This window comes from Pleurodeles waltl, chromosome 9 (genome assembly GCF_031143425.1).
Source record: "Pleurodeles waltl isolate 20211129_DDA chromosome 9, aPleWal1.hap1.20221129, whole genome shotgun sequence".
Taxonomy (NCBI): Eukaryota; Metazoa; Chordata; class Amphibia; order Caudata; family Salamandridae; genus Pleurodeles; species Pleurodeles waltl.
This window is the reverse complement of record NC_090448.1, coordinates 784,994,305-785,011,910: the sequence shown is the minus strand read 5'-3', so window position 1 is coordinate 785,011,910 and position 17,606 is coordinate 784,994,305. Positions and strand designations below refer to the sequence as shown.

At 44.0% G+C, this 17,606-nt stretch overlaps 1 protein-coding gene across 11 annotated transcripts in view; it reads left to right on the top strand.

The window, feature by feature from the left end:
* NRXN2 (neurexin 2) overlaps positions 1 to 17,606 on the top strand; it is a 1,698,261-nt gene that overhangs the window by 859,564 nt on the left and 821,091 nt on the right. For all 11 annotated transcript variants that reach the window (XM_069207993.1, XM_069207988.1, XM_069207998.1 and 8 more), the window contains one exon: positions 7,694 to 7,995. In XM_069207993.1, the coding sequence (XP_069064094.1) occupies positions 7,694 to 7,995 (302 nt within the window). The remainder of the gene's footprint in view (positions 1 to 7,693; positions 7,996 to 17,606) is intronic.

Sequence of the window (17,606 nt, the reverse complement as noted above, 5' to 3'; positions counted from 1 at the left end):
TGATGGTTCAGTGACGATGGTCCTAGAAGTGAGAGCTGGCTTGGAATTGCAACCTTGTGTGTTTCTCTGGCTCCTCCCTGGTCCTTAAGACATGCAGATATCTCTGTTTCACACATTGTCTTTCTAGCAAACGATGTGAAAAGTCTTCGTCTGAACCTGAAGTGCTTAACTTAGTGTTGGTAGGGCTCAAGCACCACAGCCCTTATAATATGAGACCTGTGTGTGTTTGGGTCCTGAGGCCCTTTACCGCATTAGTGTTCACTATGAGAGTGTTATTGTCGAGGTACAGCTCCCAGCGACCTGGGTCAAATGGTTCCCAAACTGGTCCGGGGCACCCTGGGGGTCCACAAAGCCTCCTCAGGGGGCCCGTGACTGCTTTGAAAATTAAATAGTATTAACATGTTAATAAAGTGTATTAAGTTAAAGTGGCTAAATGTTCAAATGAAAATGTGAAACACACTGCAAAAGTTAAGGGTAAAAATTAAATTAGTATCCTCAGATTGATTTGTGAGAGCAGGGAATCAAACTGAAAATAGTATGGATGATGTGTAGCTTCAATTGAATTTAGAAAGGCTCTAACCTTCCTATTAATGGTATTTAAAAAAAAATATATTTATATTTGTTTGCAAATAAAATAAAATGTGTTACCATTTGCACGTGTTTGATGGAATGCTTGTTTCTGTATTTTTGGTGTACTGTTTTGCAGTTCAGATCATCAACAGTGTTTGGGCCGGGGTGCCCAGCTTCCAGTAATGACTCAGTGGGAGGTCCTCAAATTCCCTTAGTTTTAGGGGCAAGGGTGGCAGGTTGGTGTAGTTTTAGGGGAGTGTGGGGGCCACAGTAATTTTTAGGGGTGGGGGGCCAGGGGGGCACATGCAGGAACAATGGATGCCTATCACTAATGCCTTTACCAGGAATGCCTTTACAACGAAAAATTGTTGTTCAGTGGGGGTCCCCAGGTTCCAGTAATGATAAAGTGGAGGTCCATAAAAGTCAAATGGTTAAGAACCAGAGACCTAGGTGACTACATGTAAGCGTCTTTCTACTGTAGTTTGTGGAGCTTATCTTTCTGAAGTAATGACGCTGATGAGGGAAATGGTGATTTTTAAGTAGTTGAATGTAGATTTATTGTCATGGGATAAACGCGGCTCCTCCCGAAGGCCAGTCACATCGCAGCTGCCCCGGGACGACCTGCTAGGTCATAAACACACATTCCAAAAGAACGTTTCTACATTGAAACTTAAAGCAACATCGCATAGTACATGATAATACATCTCTCCCCTTTCTGAACTCTTTTAAATATAAACACTTTTTTATTTTAAAGAAAACCCAAATAACACAAACTAAAAAAAACGCAAGCTTGCTGGAAGAAATTCCTTACTCTCATTTTATTTGAACATAATCCTCTACGTAACGAGGCGGTTTCCGAATTCTTTGACTTCGAGAAACTTCGACTCGACTCGGAGAACGATCACAGAGATAAATTCTCTATACACTCATTCTGAGGAATAAACCTTATATTCTCTTCACACCCATTGGGAACCAAATCTGTTCCTGTTTCCACACCCCTTCCAACACAGCCTTCACTAACACTGCATCTCATCACTCATCAACATAAAACCGTTACCACCAGCCATACCATGCATAGGCTTCACACCTCCTTTGCTCCCTTTCTGGTGCAGTGCCACTCTCCTCTTATTCCATTTTTTGCCATTCTCTAACAACACATAACTCCTACACAAATAACCAACTTTGAATGGGCCCATGAATTGTGATAATCCACCTGACACTCTACCACGTTTAATTTTCACCCAATCACCTACAACCACACCACTTCCTTTTTCCTTCTCCTTTTTCGCTTCATTGGTTTTAGGACCATTGTACTTCATCCACGCAAGAATTAATTTTGATCCAGGTTTCCTGCCCCTCATCATCTCAAACGGGGCACATCCAGTTGCTTTGTTAACTGTAGTGCGATGGGCCCAAACCATTTCATCCACCATTTTTGTCACCTCTTTCCCACTTTGAATGGCCATGAGAATGGTTCCTTTAACCAAACGATTAACTCTCTCTACCATTCCATTCGCCTGAGTATTTTATAAAGCAGAGCAATGATGTACAATTCCTTGACTGTCAAAGAACCCCATTCATTTCACGTGACGTGAGTTGGGTACCATTGTCCGTTATCAGAATACGTGGAGGACCCTCTTCTTGAAACACTCGTTTAAAATCTCTATGGTACTTCTTGTTGTTATGTCCCATAGAAATTTGCCTATAACCCATCTAGAATGAACATCCACCATGACTAAGGCATTCTGTAGATTATTCCTTATACCGTGAATGGGACCAATAAAATCTACGCAAACTGTACTTCAGGGTGAGCCAGGATCTTCTATATGACCACACACACTCATAGTACCTGTCCTCAACCTTTGTTCGCTTTCTCTGCAGGACTCACAGTCTTACACCCATTGAGAAATCATATCATCCATACCTGGCCACCAAAAATTTTCTATGACCCTTTTTTGTCAATGTTTGCCCCAGGTGTCCTTCATGGCCCAATACAAAAATGTCCTTCTTAGTATCCTCTGGTGGTACAAACTTATCATTTCTCATCAAGATCTTATCATTCACCAACGTCAATTCATCAACCAATTTTACATAAGGTTGCACCGCTACGCTGACTGTACTCTCTCTCCTCCTGCCCCCTAAAACCGTACGTACTACTTCACTGAGGACTGAGTCATTCTCCATACACAACTCCCAATCTTTTGCACTAAAAGCTCCTGCCTCACAGTCCTCCACATCGGTCAACCAAGCTACTGCACCCTCTTGTTCTTTACAGACAATGTTTCTTTCATCAAGGTCTTCCCACTTCAGAGACAGTCTAGATAGACAGTCGGCCTGAGAATTTTTGCATCCAGGAATGTGTTCAATAACATAACAGTACTCTTGCAGCTAGACGTTAGTCTTGCTAGTCTTGCTAGTCTGGCAGAGCCCTTACCCGCCCCACCTGGACTTAATACTTTAATTAATGGCTTAGGATCAGATTGCAAAGGTTCTAAAATGTTCCACCGACCAAGCAGCAGCTAACGCCTCTCGCTCAATCCCTGAGTAGTTGCATTCGCTCTCGGTGAAAGAGCATGAGGCAAAAGCCACTGTCACCGCTTTCTTCCCTAGTACCTGCGACAACACAGCATCCACTCCACACGCACTTACATCCACTATTAAAATTGCTCAACTGCCTCGGAACGACCAGCTAGGTCATAAACACACATTCCAAAATAACGTTTATACATTGAAACTTCAAGCAACATCGCATAGTACATTATAACAGTTTCTCACTGGGGCGTATTGGTCCTGGTCCAGGTTCCAATGGAAATAGCGTACCTCTTATTTCCAAATTTTCATGTAGTTAGAAGATGTCTGCTCTTGTGTTGCACTCCTTCTGCTCTTCTTGTACACAGAGTCTCTCTGTTGTTTGCTGTTTCCCGGCTGAATGTTTCACAATGTCAAAGTCTTTTGGTGCATTTTCCCCTTCCACCTGTACATACCTTGTTTCCTCCCATCCCGTTAGAGTTGTCTTTAAGATTACCTTTCCCAAGTTCAACAGTGTTCGCTGGCTCTTTGCACAGCAAAAGTCCCATCTCTTGAAAAATATATCTGCAAGGCTTCCTGTGTTAGATGGATGATTGTATACACATGGACCAATAGACAGGCGGAACAGAGAGGTAGACAGAGGGATAAGCACAGGGCGCCTAGCCATGAACAGATCAGAAGAGCAAGGGTAGCTCTGCTACTAGTAACCAAAGTGGAGATACTTTTGCTGTTTACTTCAGCTGAGATATTGGTCTGTGATGGGTGAGAGATAGCTCTGCTGATGTCACCGAACAACGTATGAGGAAGCTGAGCAACGGATTGATCTCCTAAAGGTAAGTAAATGTGTGAGCTGCCAATGGTCAGCAGTCTGTGGTAAGCAAAAGAAAGTTGTGCCAACTGTGACAAGTGAGGGGTAGTTCTGCTGTCAGTGACAGGTGAGATACAGCTGTGCTGTCCGCTTTGAGCAAGGGATCAGTCTGCTGTCTGTGACTGGTGAGAGATGGCTATGCTTTCAGTGACAGGTGTAAGACAGCTCTGCTCTCAGCTTTGAATGAGATTTCAGGCTGCTAGTTTGCCAGAATGCGAGAGTTGGCTATGCTGTCTGGCGATCTGAAAAGTGAGGTATTTTTGTTGCCTATGCAGGTGCATGGTAGCTCTGCTGGCTGCTCTGAGTGAGAATAAGTCAGCCTTACAGGGGGCAACTTTGCTGTAAGAGGCCAATAAATAAGAGGCCTATTGCACCTGTCTCTGGATGGGTGACAGTCGATTATCTACCCTTTGGCTGAGGGGTTCCCAGAGCCATTGGGCCTTTCAGCTCCCTTTCACTAATCGATATACTAAGCAGTATTCACGTGCAGGTGATCCTCTGCCTGCTCATTGATTAATACATTTAGGTGCCAAGGTATGCCCAGTTGCTCAACTCCCTAAAGGATTTGGCATGTGTGAAGACCGGGACATTATTATTTTAGACACAGGCCACTGCCAAGTTGCTGATAGGGCGGTCCCGGAGCAGCAAGGCCCTTCTCCTGACCCTAGGCTACATGTGTGGCTGCTCCGGGGAGTGCACAGGTATCTAGGCCTGAACAGGGCTTTGTCTGACTGGTCTTTATGCAAGCGATGTTAGACAGAGTGTCTGATCTTTTCCCATTTTACTGCAGGATTTCTGGGAAAAAAGTGATTCCAGCAGCAGTAAGAACAATTCTTCAGTATTTGGGTCAAATCCATACCTTTGCATGTGTTCGACTTTCCTCTGTGTGGTCAATAGTTAAAAACTCCTGAATCTGCTGTGGGGCACCGAAACTGATATGAGCAGAGAGACAGGGTCTCCTGGGAGAAGAAGGCTTCATTTTTCATGTTACGGGAGAGAACAAGGGAGAAACTGCTCTAGGCAGGGCTGGTTGAATTTGAATGAAGGTGTGTGTCATTGTGGGTATATTGGGGTGAACAACCTCAGCCTACAGTGGGGTTTCAGACTGAAGTGAGGGAATTTATGGGTCCTTGGGCGCAACATCCACAGTTTGATCAGTGGTGCCTGCCAGGCGGCTGGCCGAAACCGGCTTCCCTGTATATTTGGAGAGGAGATATGCTCAGGTGCCAGTTACTTGTTTTAATGCCTACTTTTGCTCACAATGATTTACAGAGCTAAAAAAAAAGATTAAGGGCTCGGAATTAAATTCAGTGTTGGGTGTAAAGAAGCCCTCTGACTCTTCTTCTAAATGTAACTTTTGGGTGTGCGCTCACGTGAGTTCTGTCTACAAGCAAAGAAAACAGGAGAGAGACAGAAACCAGCAGTCATAGGGTAAGAGATGAAGCTGTGTCAGGAAATAGAAGAGGTTGATTGGCATTGTTCAGCGTCAAAAACTGACACCCAGACATCCAGCGACAGATGGCCCACCCACTCCTCCCTTTAGAAAATACATGGAATACAACAGCTCTGTCGGCAGCCCATCCGCCCCAGTATCCGATAAATAACATGTCAGGTCCTCTCATCCCTTTGTTTCTTTATTACAACATTATCCTGGCTCCTGAACCACCACCCCCATCAAAGCCTTGGTCCCCCTTCCTTCCTTTCCTCCTGCATCCCTCTTGCAGATTATTCTCACTTTCTCATACTCCTCAGCCTGTCCAGGATCTCCCCCTATTTTCACTCCTTGCAGGCTTCCATGGTCACTTTGTGAATGCCAATTCTCCCCCTCGGTTAACATTCTCCAAAAGCCTCCCACGCTCCCTTTGTGTGTGTGATTTTGTCTTGCCCGTTTTTTCTCAGGTGCAGTCATGCTTCCCACACACCCTAAATGGCTAAACGCGCTAATCCCCTATTTATTTATAACCTGTGTAGGAACACGCCACAGGCAGCCCGATGTACTTCCGGTTCACACAAGAACTGCCCGTGAGCACTAGGGCACAGGGTCATTACACCTGGCATATTTCCTAAGCGTCAAAATGGGAATAGCAACCATTTCAGAGAAAGGGAAACTGACCGGTGTCTCTCAAGCCCTCCGCTGAGTATTGCTTGTGCGGGTGGGGGTACTGGAGTCAGACATTCCTGGGCACACCCTGAAATCAGTGCAGTATTAGTATTTTACAACAAACAAATACTTTCTTGCGTGCAATATTCTTGCAAACACTGAGTGAGAATTATCACCATAATCACCAAACAAAACGAATAAAAGTAAACACTAAATACACCTCAATCATGTTTCATCATTCATTATTAAGCAATTAGTCTAACCCAGTCCTGTGTTATGAACACCTACTTTACACCTTTGTTACGCTAAGCTATTTATAGAACCTGTATGCCTTGATGTCATTACGTCTAAAGTTGGACACCCATCTCTCCGCTAGCCTCTAGTAACTAGCATCTGCCTTGCCCCATCCTATTCACTAGTATCTTTTATATCTTTTTCACAAATAGTGCTCAGTGGGCTGAGGCGGGGTTGCTCATGCTGAGCTGCTGTATACGTTGTACAGGATGATAAACACTGCCTTTATTCAGAGTTTTAAGAAGTATATAACGAAGCTTCCACTGCTGTATCTCTCCAATTCTTCTTATAGGGCACTATAAAAGTTCTTCTACATTTTGAAACAGATAGATCCTCGGGCACCGTAAAATACTGTGAAGGTCAGAAAAATCCCTTCTCTGACTCATCCATGTTACCAACAGAAAAATATATGATAATTTAGCATACATAATATGTAAGTGAATAAAGCTGTGAGACACACTTCAGTAATGAAAAGGTCTATCTTCTAGGCTCTGTACATCTGTCACACACCTCAGGCATTTATCGTAGAAGCAATGTCCATGTTAACAGCAAGGCCTGCATTGTATGTAATATTATCTAAACATAATCGAACATATTAGAAGCCACGCCACAGATGTCTTCTGTACTAACATTCATCATCCTTCACATGACCAACACTCCTACATTTAGCTAAAAGTTTTCTTAGAGTCCCTTAACTTCCCAGTAGGTGTCTAATCGTTACCTTGCAAGGCTTCCTGAACCCAACCACGTGTCCGGCTAGTTTCACCATTCTTCCATGTTTGCATCATCTTCTGACCTTATATCTCTCCTCGCATCAGTTGGTCCATTTTTCCCTTTTCCCCTTCTTTCTTTTGCCACCAACTTCCCTGGGTAGCATCCTCAAGCTCTCCCCTACAAGGCTCCTCAAGATGAGTATGTGCGGTGAATTCAGGTATATTGCTTCCAGTGTAATTGACAGACTAGAATAATATAACCTCTCATGTAGGTGATGATAATGTTCATATACCTCCACTTGTATTTGCAAATAATAAACAGGAATCATTTCCTTTTGCACCACTTACAGTCTTCTAACCCTTGTTGTTTGGTTGATTACAGACATAAAACGTCTTATTTAGGGACTGGATACAGGGATGTATCCTTTGCTATAGGGGATAATTTTACATAGATGAGCACTGCAGTATGCGCATTCTGTTGTGTTTGTATGGATTTTAATGTCTGATAATCCTTACTCTCTTCACCTCTGGGGGGAAGGAGGACTTTTCAGGGACACATGTATGTGTGGGTTTGGCCACATCTTCACCCTGTGTGTTTATTCTTTTCAATCTCTGCAGGGAAGGAAGAGTTCCTCGCCACTTTCAAAGGCAATGAGTTCTTCTGCTACGACCTGTCTCACAATCCCATCCAAAGCAGCACAGACGAGATTACGCTCTCCTTCCGCACCCTTCAGCGCAACGGGCTCATGCTACACACGGGCAAGTCTGCTGACTACGTCAACCTATCCCTGAAGAGTGGCGCTGTGTGGCTGGTCATCAACCTAGGATCAGGGGCTTTTGAGGCGCTCGTGGAGCCAGTCAATGGTAAATTCAACGACAACAACTGGCACGATGTCCGCGTGACACGGAACCTGCGCCAGGTAAACCTCTACCTTTTCCATTTGGGTGGATTGTGCAGAATGAGGAGAGTCGAGTGCTCTAAGATTTATTCCTTCGATAGGGGGGCTGCTGGGGCCTTTGTTATGCCTCTGGTCTGAGACCATTTGTGGTGCCCATTCTATAGCAACAAGTATCGTACACCTCTATCTCTGCTAGCTGGAAGCCTGAACTCTCTTCTCAGACCTCTGTGAATCCAAAAGGGCAAGATCAGATAATGAACTTTCCTGTCCACCAGCCCTGGTTCACCAGTCACAGTTGATAATCTGTTAACCTTCTCACAGAGCTATGTGCAGTATATTTGGCACCAGCCTAATTGACGATATGCTAGCACATAGAAAAACAACTTATGTCCCATGTCTAAATATCATAACATCTGAGTCTGGTGAATGAATGGCAAAATGGAGTGCACGTTTCATACTGGAGTCCTGTCCCTATATATTGTCAGGTACTTTTACTTGCAGTGGCTTGCAGGCATGTTCCAATCTCGATGATTATTTTGTTGTTAAAGTTTTTCCATTTATAATTGTCTAGCTTTGCATATTTGTACCTTCATTCTAACTCCTTGAAGATTATAGGAGTTGCTCACCCTCATGCCCTCACTTAAAAAATAGGTTCAACTGTTGGGCACATTTTATACAAAAAGTGCACGAATGTTAAAAGCGAAAATTGAGTAAATCCATTAGAATCATTGCTGTTACCTTTGTAATAGGAAGTGGTGCAAGGATCACTTGTCCCAAACTAAATTTTCGCATAAGGGGCAAAAAATGTGATAAAAAAGACCTAACATTTATTTCCGCATGTCAAATGTAAAAGTTGGGATTGAGTGTGAAGTAAAGTCAATTTGTTCCAGTTTTTGTCACACAAATAGAAAGAATAATTAAAATCCCACGAATTTATTTTCTATAAAAGAAAGTTGATGATGAAACAGGGTTTCTTTGTCAGAATTTTTAGTATACAACTGCAATCACTTAGATGCAGTAAATATGTAAATATGTTATATATGGAAGAAATGTGTCATCTATGTTTAGTACTTTCATAACAATTAGTTTTCCTTTCGCTAAAACAAAATATTTCTGTAAAGTGGGCCTGGGCAAAGTTATTTTGCTGATTTCTGATCTGTTCAATTGGCCAAATATTTCAAAGTTGATTTGCCCTGTTTTTCGCAGCAGTGCAAACTTTGTGTATCTGGGCCACCTGTGCTTTCGATACTGTACTGTCTGTGAAGTGAAACAGCTGGCAACCAGAGGCGTGTGCACCTGCGCCTAAATTTACTAAGAGTTGTGAGGTTGCTTGAGTAGCACTGCACACTTGTGCGCAGCTCCCAGGGCAATTTTGATGGTAAGTAAATCGATGCAGTGCGTAGTGTCGCTTCGAGAACACGAGCACCCACGCAAAACATTAGTGAGTAATCTCATTGGAGTGATAGTGGCTGCACAGGCCTGGTCCAGGCATTCAAGAAACAAAACAAAGTCATGAGCTGAAACTCGTGTTGTCTGTGAGGAGGGGACGGACAAGCACTTTTCTTTGCCGCCAATAGCAGCTGTCACATGCTTCCGAGTCCTTCCTGTCACATGCTTCCGAGTCCTTCCTGTCACATGCTTCCGAGTCCTTCCTGTCACATGCTTCCGAGTCCTTCCTGTCACATGCTTCCGAGTCCTTCCCTTGAGGCTCGTCATCTGTCTCTGCAGGCCTTATCGAGCACGAAGAATCAGAGAAACCAATCACCTGGAGAGGGTGGCCACCTCCGAGTGCACATTGGGGGAATTGGGCAATTCGCTGATTTTTGTTCTCATGCTTTTTTATTTTAAAAAAAAACAAAAACAATTAGCTGTTTGGCTTGCAATCCACTTTTGCTCACAGTGTGTTGGTTAAAAGCTATGATCCATGTTCCGATTGGTTACTGAAGTCTTCCCATGATTGTTGAATGCAGCAGAATCTCGGTGCGGTGACTGGGTCTGAGAGAATTTATATTCCGTGACTGGCTGTTTGCTCTTGCTGTTACTTATCTGTAAAGCTATATATTATTTTTTGTTGTACCTACACTTCTCAGTGGAGCAAGTTTGTTGTAACTCCCTTAAATCTCTTAGGGACAGACGTAGCAAGGCTTTTACACCTCGCAAACAGTGAAAATCGCTGTTTGCGAGGCGCAAAACCCACATCGCGATGCCCATTCCCATTTTGCGAGTCGGTAACCTGGTTACCGACTCGCAAAATGGGACTGCGAGTCGCAAATAGGAAGGGTTGTTCCCCTTCCTATTTGCGAGTCGCAACGCGATGTAAGATTGCTTTGTGACCGCGAACGCGGTCGTAAAGCAATCGCAGTTACCACCAGTGTCACACTGGTGGTAACCCATTCACAAATGGGAAGGGGTCCCCGTGGGACCCCTTCCCCTTTGTGAATGGCCTTGAAAACATTTTTCCAGAGCAGGCAGTGGTCCTATGGACCACTGCCTGCTCTGAAAAAATGAAACTGACACATTTCATTTTTTCGTTTGTAATGCATCTCGTTTTCCTTTAAGGAAAACGGGCTGCATTACAAAAAAAAACTGCTTTATTTAAAAGCAGTCACAGACAGGGTGGTCTGCTGTCTCCAGCAGGCCACCATCCCTGTGAGTGCCGCCACTCGCAAGGGGGTCGCAAATTGCGACCCACCTCATTAATATTAATGAGGTGGGCCTTTGCGACCCCCTTGCGACTAGCAGATGGTGTCAGGGACACCATCCTGCATCCGGCATTGCGACTCGCAATATGCGAGTCGCAATGCCGGATTTTCCTACATCTGGCCCTTACTGCCTTGCTAGGTTCTCTCAACGCTCACCCATCTAAGTCCTTCCGCTTTCATCTTCTCTTGCTGACCCAACTTTCATCAATTTTGGTCTCTGCATTTGTGCCACATTTTTCTTTTCTCACCTTGTGTTTGTGTTGCCTCCCTTTCTCTTTCACTCGCCCTCTGCTTACCTCACTTTCATTCTTTTCCTTGTTGTTTTCCCACATTCCCTCTTCCTTTCTCTCCACACGCTTTCTAGTACTCTACTCCCTCTTTCTATTCCTCCAGTTTCTTTCTCATTTCTTTTGTTGTGTTTTTATCCCTTATAGTGTCTTTCCCATTGTCAGCAAATCTCTGCCCTTCTCGCCCCCAATATAATACCAAGTGACCCCTCTTGCTTCATTTCCTCATCTTATTAGGTTTGTGTCTTTGAAGGGTGCTTGGCAATGTTGGATGGGAAGTAGGGAGATATCATCTCAAAGGTCTGCTCATCTCTTTGAAACAAGGCATGAAATTACTTCTTGTTCTGAGCTGACATAGAGCCTCTTTGCGATTAGTCATTGTACACACTTCCAGGCCGAGAAGCCAAATGCCATTTCTGCCAAATATCTAAGATTTATTGAGCACCTACTCCTTCACCAGGTTCTGATGGGTGGTCATTGCTACTGGGAATTTGACATGTTCTCTTGTTTCTCATCTTTTTGTTCTCCCCATTCAGTGCAGTCCCCCTTTTGTTCAGGATCATCATGCACAAATGAGAAACACAAACCAGGAGGTCTGTGCGACACGAGTCATGCATTGAGGCCAAAGCCTGAAAGTCGTCTTTCCTCTGAACTGTTGATCCCAGGAAAAATTACATTACAACAGCTTTTCATGGTTTCAGGGGCACACTGACCACTGGTTAAAGCCTTGACCAGAGGGCGGTACATAGTAAGAGCAAGCATTTGCAATGCAATAGGTCTTACATTTGCTTGAGTTAGAGCTATTGGCATTGTAAATGTATAACTGGAATTTTCTTATCACATAAATTGATCAACCCTGCTGCATAATTTGATCATCTCTGCCACATAATTCCAGTGGCCTTGCCTATAACTAAAGCACTTCCATTTATCTCTATCTTCCTCTATCTGCAGCAAAAAAGTAAAATATTGCAGTTATTTATTATATTTTTTATATTATTATTTTGGGGTCCCCCAAACCTAGTGTGGGAACCCAGAGATGACCTCGACAGAAAGAGCATGTTGTGCGGTGCGTTAAGGCAAAAATGTTTTGTAAAAATAATGCCCTGCAAAGCATAATGGGGCGATTTTCCGAGAGCAGCGAATATTGTAGTATTTTGACTGTAATGCTCAGAATAGCCCCTAGGTGGCAACACTATAAAAATAACATTAGTAAGAAACATGGTCATGTAATGGGAAACGCCCTTAAGGCCGACTCCTGAACAACGAAGTCCTGGTTAACGAAAGCGGAACAACGCTTTCCTTAACCACAACTTCGTTGTTTTGTGCCTTAACCACGCATGTGCTGAACAACGCACATGCGTGGTTAAGGCACAAAAAAGGGAGACGTCTGAGGAGGACGACGCAACAAGGCAATGACTCAGGTAATTGGGGTGGGGTGGGGGGGTCGGGGTTTTAGTTTTAGAGGCGGGGTCGGGGTATTTTCTGTTTTAGGGGTGGGGGCGGTGGTGGGGGGGTCGGGGTTTTAGTTTTAGGGCCGTAGGTGGGGGGTCGGGGTATTTTCTGTTTTAGGGGTGGTGGTGAAGGGTCAGGGTTTAATTTTAGGGGTGGGGGTCGGGGTATTTTCCGTTTTAGGGGCGGGGTCGGGGTTTTAGGTTTAGGGCCGGGGGTGGGGGGTTGGGGTATTTTCAGTATTTAGGGGCCGGGGGTGGGGTTTTAGGTTTTAGGGGTGGGTTGGGGGGTCGGGTAATTTTAGGGGCGCGGTGGGCGGTTGGGGGTGTTTAGGTTTAGGGGCAGGGTGGGGGGCTCGGAGTAGTTTTAGGGGTGGGGTACTTTAGGTTTCAGGGATGGGGTGCGGTTGGGGTTGTTTTAGGTTTTGGGGGTAGGGTGGGGGTCAGTTTTAGGGGCGGGGGTGGGGCGTTGGGGTTTTAGGTTTTAGGGGTGGGTTGGAGGGTTGGGGGGATTTAGGTTTAGGGGCAGGGTGGGGGGCTCTGAGTAGTTTTAGGGGTGGGGGTTGGCGTACTTTAGGTTTCAGGGTTGGGGTGGGGGTTGGGGTTGTTTTAGGTTTTGGGGGTAGGGTGGGGGTCGCGGTAAGTTTAGCGAGGAGGTGGGGGGTTGGGTTAGTTTTAGGGGCAAGGGTGGCAGGTTGGTGTAGTTTTAGGGGAGTGTGGGGGCCACAGTAATTTTTAGGGGTGGGGGGCCAGGGGGGCACATGCAGGAACAATGGATGCCTATCACTAATGCCTTTACCAGGAATGCCTTTACAACGAAAAATTGTTGTTAAGGCATTCGTGGTAAAGGCATTAGTGGTAACAACAAGGTCGTTGTTCCGACCTCGTTGTTCAGGCATTCGTTGTTCCGGCAGGCGTCGTTCCGACATACATTCTCATGTAACAATATAGTCAGCCCCTAGAGAGGATAACCACATGAAAACAGAATGGCAGAACGTGATGCAGTGTATCCATATATTTAGCCCTTACAGACCATGGTGCATTACACATTTTCAGGCCGAGTAGGTCTGCTAGTAGGCCTACTAAAAAAACATTACAAAGAAGGCCTTTAAAACACAAACTACTTCCAGCTGTAAAACAAAGCTCCAGCCATGAAAGAACTTAAAACAACACTGACTGGTGTTAGGGGTTATTATTTTGGGGCCCCCGCCCATCCTAGTGTGGGGACCCAGAGATGCCCTAGACAGAAAGAGTGCATTGTGCTGAACATTTTGTTGGTGGTCCCATTGTCCTAGGACCACCACACGGTGAGTTATGGGCAAAAATGATTTGCAAAAGTAAACGCCCCGCAAAGCATTATTGGACGATTTTCTGAGTGCTGTGAAAATTGTAGTGTCTTGACTGTAATGCTTAGAACAGCCCCTAGAGTACACAATAATAAATAAAGCATTTGTACGAAACATAGTCATGTAACCATATAGTCAGCCCCTAGAGGGCATAACAACATGAAAACAGAATGGCAGAAAGTAATGCAGTGTAACCATATATGTAACCCCTAGAGAACGTAGTGCCTTACACATTTTCAGGCCTAGCAGGCCTTCTGCAATACTATTACAAACAAGGCCCTTGAAACACAAACTACTTCCAGGTGTAAAACAAAAGTTGTCATAGGACCACCACAGACTGAGCTATGGGCAAAAATAGTTTAAAAAAAGAAATGCACTCCAAAGCATTATGGGATGCTTTTATCCGTGTTCAGTGATTATTGCAGTATTGGCTCTTCCTCTGTGCTGGGAGAGCGGCTTTGAGGATTTCTGTTTTTTTTTCTGTTTTGAATGCTCCAGTTTGTATATTTTTCAACTGCTAAACTTGTACGTAAGTTGTACTCATGTAAAGCGCTCCTTAAATCGAGGCCAAGCTATATGAAACGTCACCTCGTCGTGCAAAGCGCTCCCCTGATCGAGTTTGCTCCTTATGAACCTTTTTTAAAAAAAATATATTAAATAAAGAAAAAGAACCCCCGTCCAGCATGCAGCCTTTGTGTGCAGACACCACAAAGAAACAGCGGCATGCCAAAACAAGGAAGAGGAAGCAACAGCATACGGCCACACAGCATGAAGCAGCGAGGCAAAAGAAAAAGTAGTGCGTCACACTAAGGTATATGGCTGATCGTGCAATAATCCATGAAAAAGGGTCAGTCTCCAAGGCTGTAACACAACAGCCTCAAGGCAGGACAAACGTAAAGCATAAACATAAAAAAAACAATGGAATTTTTAAAAGGCAGGCCAAGGAACAAATGAAAGTGATGGGGCATCCCACAGATGTAGATTACAACATGTCAAGAGGAGGTGCTTGCATGCTGCCTAGGCTCGACCTAAAAGAGTAACTGAACAGCAATGCAGTGGACCTCAAAAAAGAAGGCAGAATCTAACAAAGGAGCTTAACAAATTGAAGGAAATCTTTATTGAGGAAACCATCCTAGGTGGAGAGAGGGCCTAGAGAAAAACATAAATTATGCCCCCTTTGAAAGAAAATGTGAGGTGATCACTGATGACTGTCCAGTGGAAGAATGCATGTCCTTCTCACTTTGCCATGGAGTTAGCTCCGTTAGACATTTGCTGTAGCTCAGTTGCTTCTTTCTATAATGCTGAAGTGTCTGTACTGTTTCAGTAACACTTTTGGAATATATTGCACTAGCATCCTCCATGGATTTGTAGAGAGGTCTTCGCATTGTAGTGTCCTCTGTGTTCTGCAGGAAAGCCAGCGGGATGACAAGGTATTCTCTATTTGCAACTAGCCTTTATTGAAATCAGGAGCATCCTGGCAGCCTTTTTATGCCTCCCCCTTGCCCTAAAAGATGGTAGACATAAGCAGTTGGTCAAGACAGTGTGCTGCCAAGAAACAGGACTAGCAGCTCTCTCTCTTCCTATGTTCCCTCAATAAATAGCCATTTTGGAGTACTCAGGATGTATTGTCCTCTTTTCTTCACCTGAAAAACCGCTTTCAGGCTAAAGTAATAAACATAACTTAGGTGCTGTTGCAGTTTCCCACGTTAGGTGCGATAATGGTGAGGCCTAATTCTGTAGCCGCTACATAGATTAATCATTTTCTGAAAAACAGGAGAAGTTTGCTCAGGTGGTTCATTTTTTGCTCAAAAGAAAGATTATGAAAAAAAGGTCCACACCATCAATACTTAAAAAGAACTCAATTAAGGGGAGCAGAAGGTAGAGGAGGAGGATTATTTGAGCACAGCATGTTTGGCATTGAGATGGAGGTGTGTATCTACATCCTGATAATTGGTTCTTGGGTGAATGTTGGTGAACTTTACTAACAACCAGGTGTGCTAAGAGTCCAACATATCTCAGAATTTAATTTTTCCTAACTCTGAATGTAATTGATGCACTAATTGAAATTAGAATCATGCTTTCTGACGAGGTACACCATGGAACTCAACTAAGGCATTCTAGTGTGTCAGAAGATTGACCCGTTACTTAAAACAGTTGTCTAGCAAGGAAGCTTTGAAAATATTTGTGGAAAAAACATAAATTGCAAAAATGTACTCAAACTGCTAGGGCCCTATTTCCTGTCCGGTGACTGACATTCTGCCCACCTTTTTTCAGGTGTCATAGAATGTAATGCTCTTGTAATAACTTGGATGGGATATCTGTCATTTGTGTGATTGAATGCTTGTCTGCTAAACTCTAAACCCATTCAATGCCAAATCTCAAAACTACACAAATAGTATGGGAGGCAAAATTGTAATTTGTTTCAATTAAGTGAATTCAAGATTTTGAAAAATGCACTTAATGGTATCTAGGTTGAACATGACTGCATACTTTGCATTCCAGAATCACCCAAGATACCCGCTGGAGGCTGGTTCAAGGAGAAATTGTCTCTTCTGGGTGGCTTTACTGTTTCCACAAGACCTTTTCTGCTTGAACCAGTGACCTGCGGAAGAAAATCATACATAATTTTGTACCTCCTAAATATCAAGAAATTTGTGTAATATTACTCAACAAAATCTTGAATTCGTTTAAATGCCTAAATTAAGCAGCAATTGTCTCTCTCTCTCATCAAATGAATGTGTTTATATGCTATTCTAACCCTGGCACCAGTATATTGGGAGCAAGTGCCTGAGTTTAGATGCTTGTTGATAATTTTGTAGAGAGACAAATATGTAATCCCAATATTTTAAAGTAGATATTTTTGCAGGACATGTGTTTTTCAGTTTATGCATTTACAAGTTAAACGTTGTACTCCCCATTGCCCTGTGACCTCTCCTAGGGTAAACCAGGCTGGGTCCATGCTCAAGCCATGGCAAGAACTTGAGCGTACGTCATCTAGAGCCCTCTCAGTTTGTTTGAAGATGTTTGAACAGTTTGGCCACATTAGCATGTGGCCACTCCAGGGTCCAGATGTAGGAAAGGTTTTTACCCGTTCTGTGTCTATGGGAAAAAGTGTTCGTACATATGCCCCCAGATAACAAGTCCTATTGAAGTAGGCAGGATTCTTAAGACAGTGAATAGTAAGATACTGGACCAAATAGAAAGTGAAACAAGGAGGGAAATAAATTACATCCTGATATGATATTTGCTCACCTTGGGCACAGGTAGAAGGAATTGAACAGCTAAAGTCCTGATCACAGAACCTATTTCCAGAGCCGACCAAAACAGGAGCCCTAGACTGCCTCTTTTGAGCCTAGAGGTCTTCCATCCAGAGAGAGGACACCGAAGGATATACATATATTCACTATTCTTAACTCCCCATCTAGTTACTGTGAGACAGTGGTGAGGTCGATGTACTGTCTGCTTTGTTTTTTGTCATGCCATATGTCACATGCCGTATAGTGACCAGAGATCAAGTGGTCATGCGGGTCCTCATGACTCTCCGAGAGACTCCTTCATAGCAGGCTCAAGTTCGAGCTGGAAATCACAGGATCGGTCACTGGAGCTGAAATCTGGCTGAGTGGGTTAGTTCTAGTGCGTTCACCTATCGCATCCTCTGTAGAAGGCCAAGGCGCTCGGGTCTGCGGCACTGGATTAACATCTCCGCCTGCAGAAGATTGGTTGAGCGCCGAGATGTGTGTAAATTACAGCCTGTCCTCCTCCGGAAGTCCGGTGGAGGGAGAATTATTTATTCTACGACATCGCCCTTTGGATCGGAGCTCTGATTGGATGCCGCATTGATGTATGGAC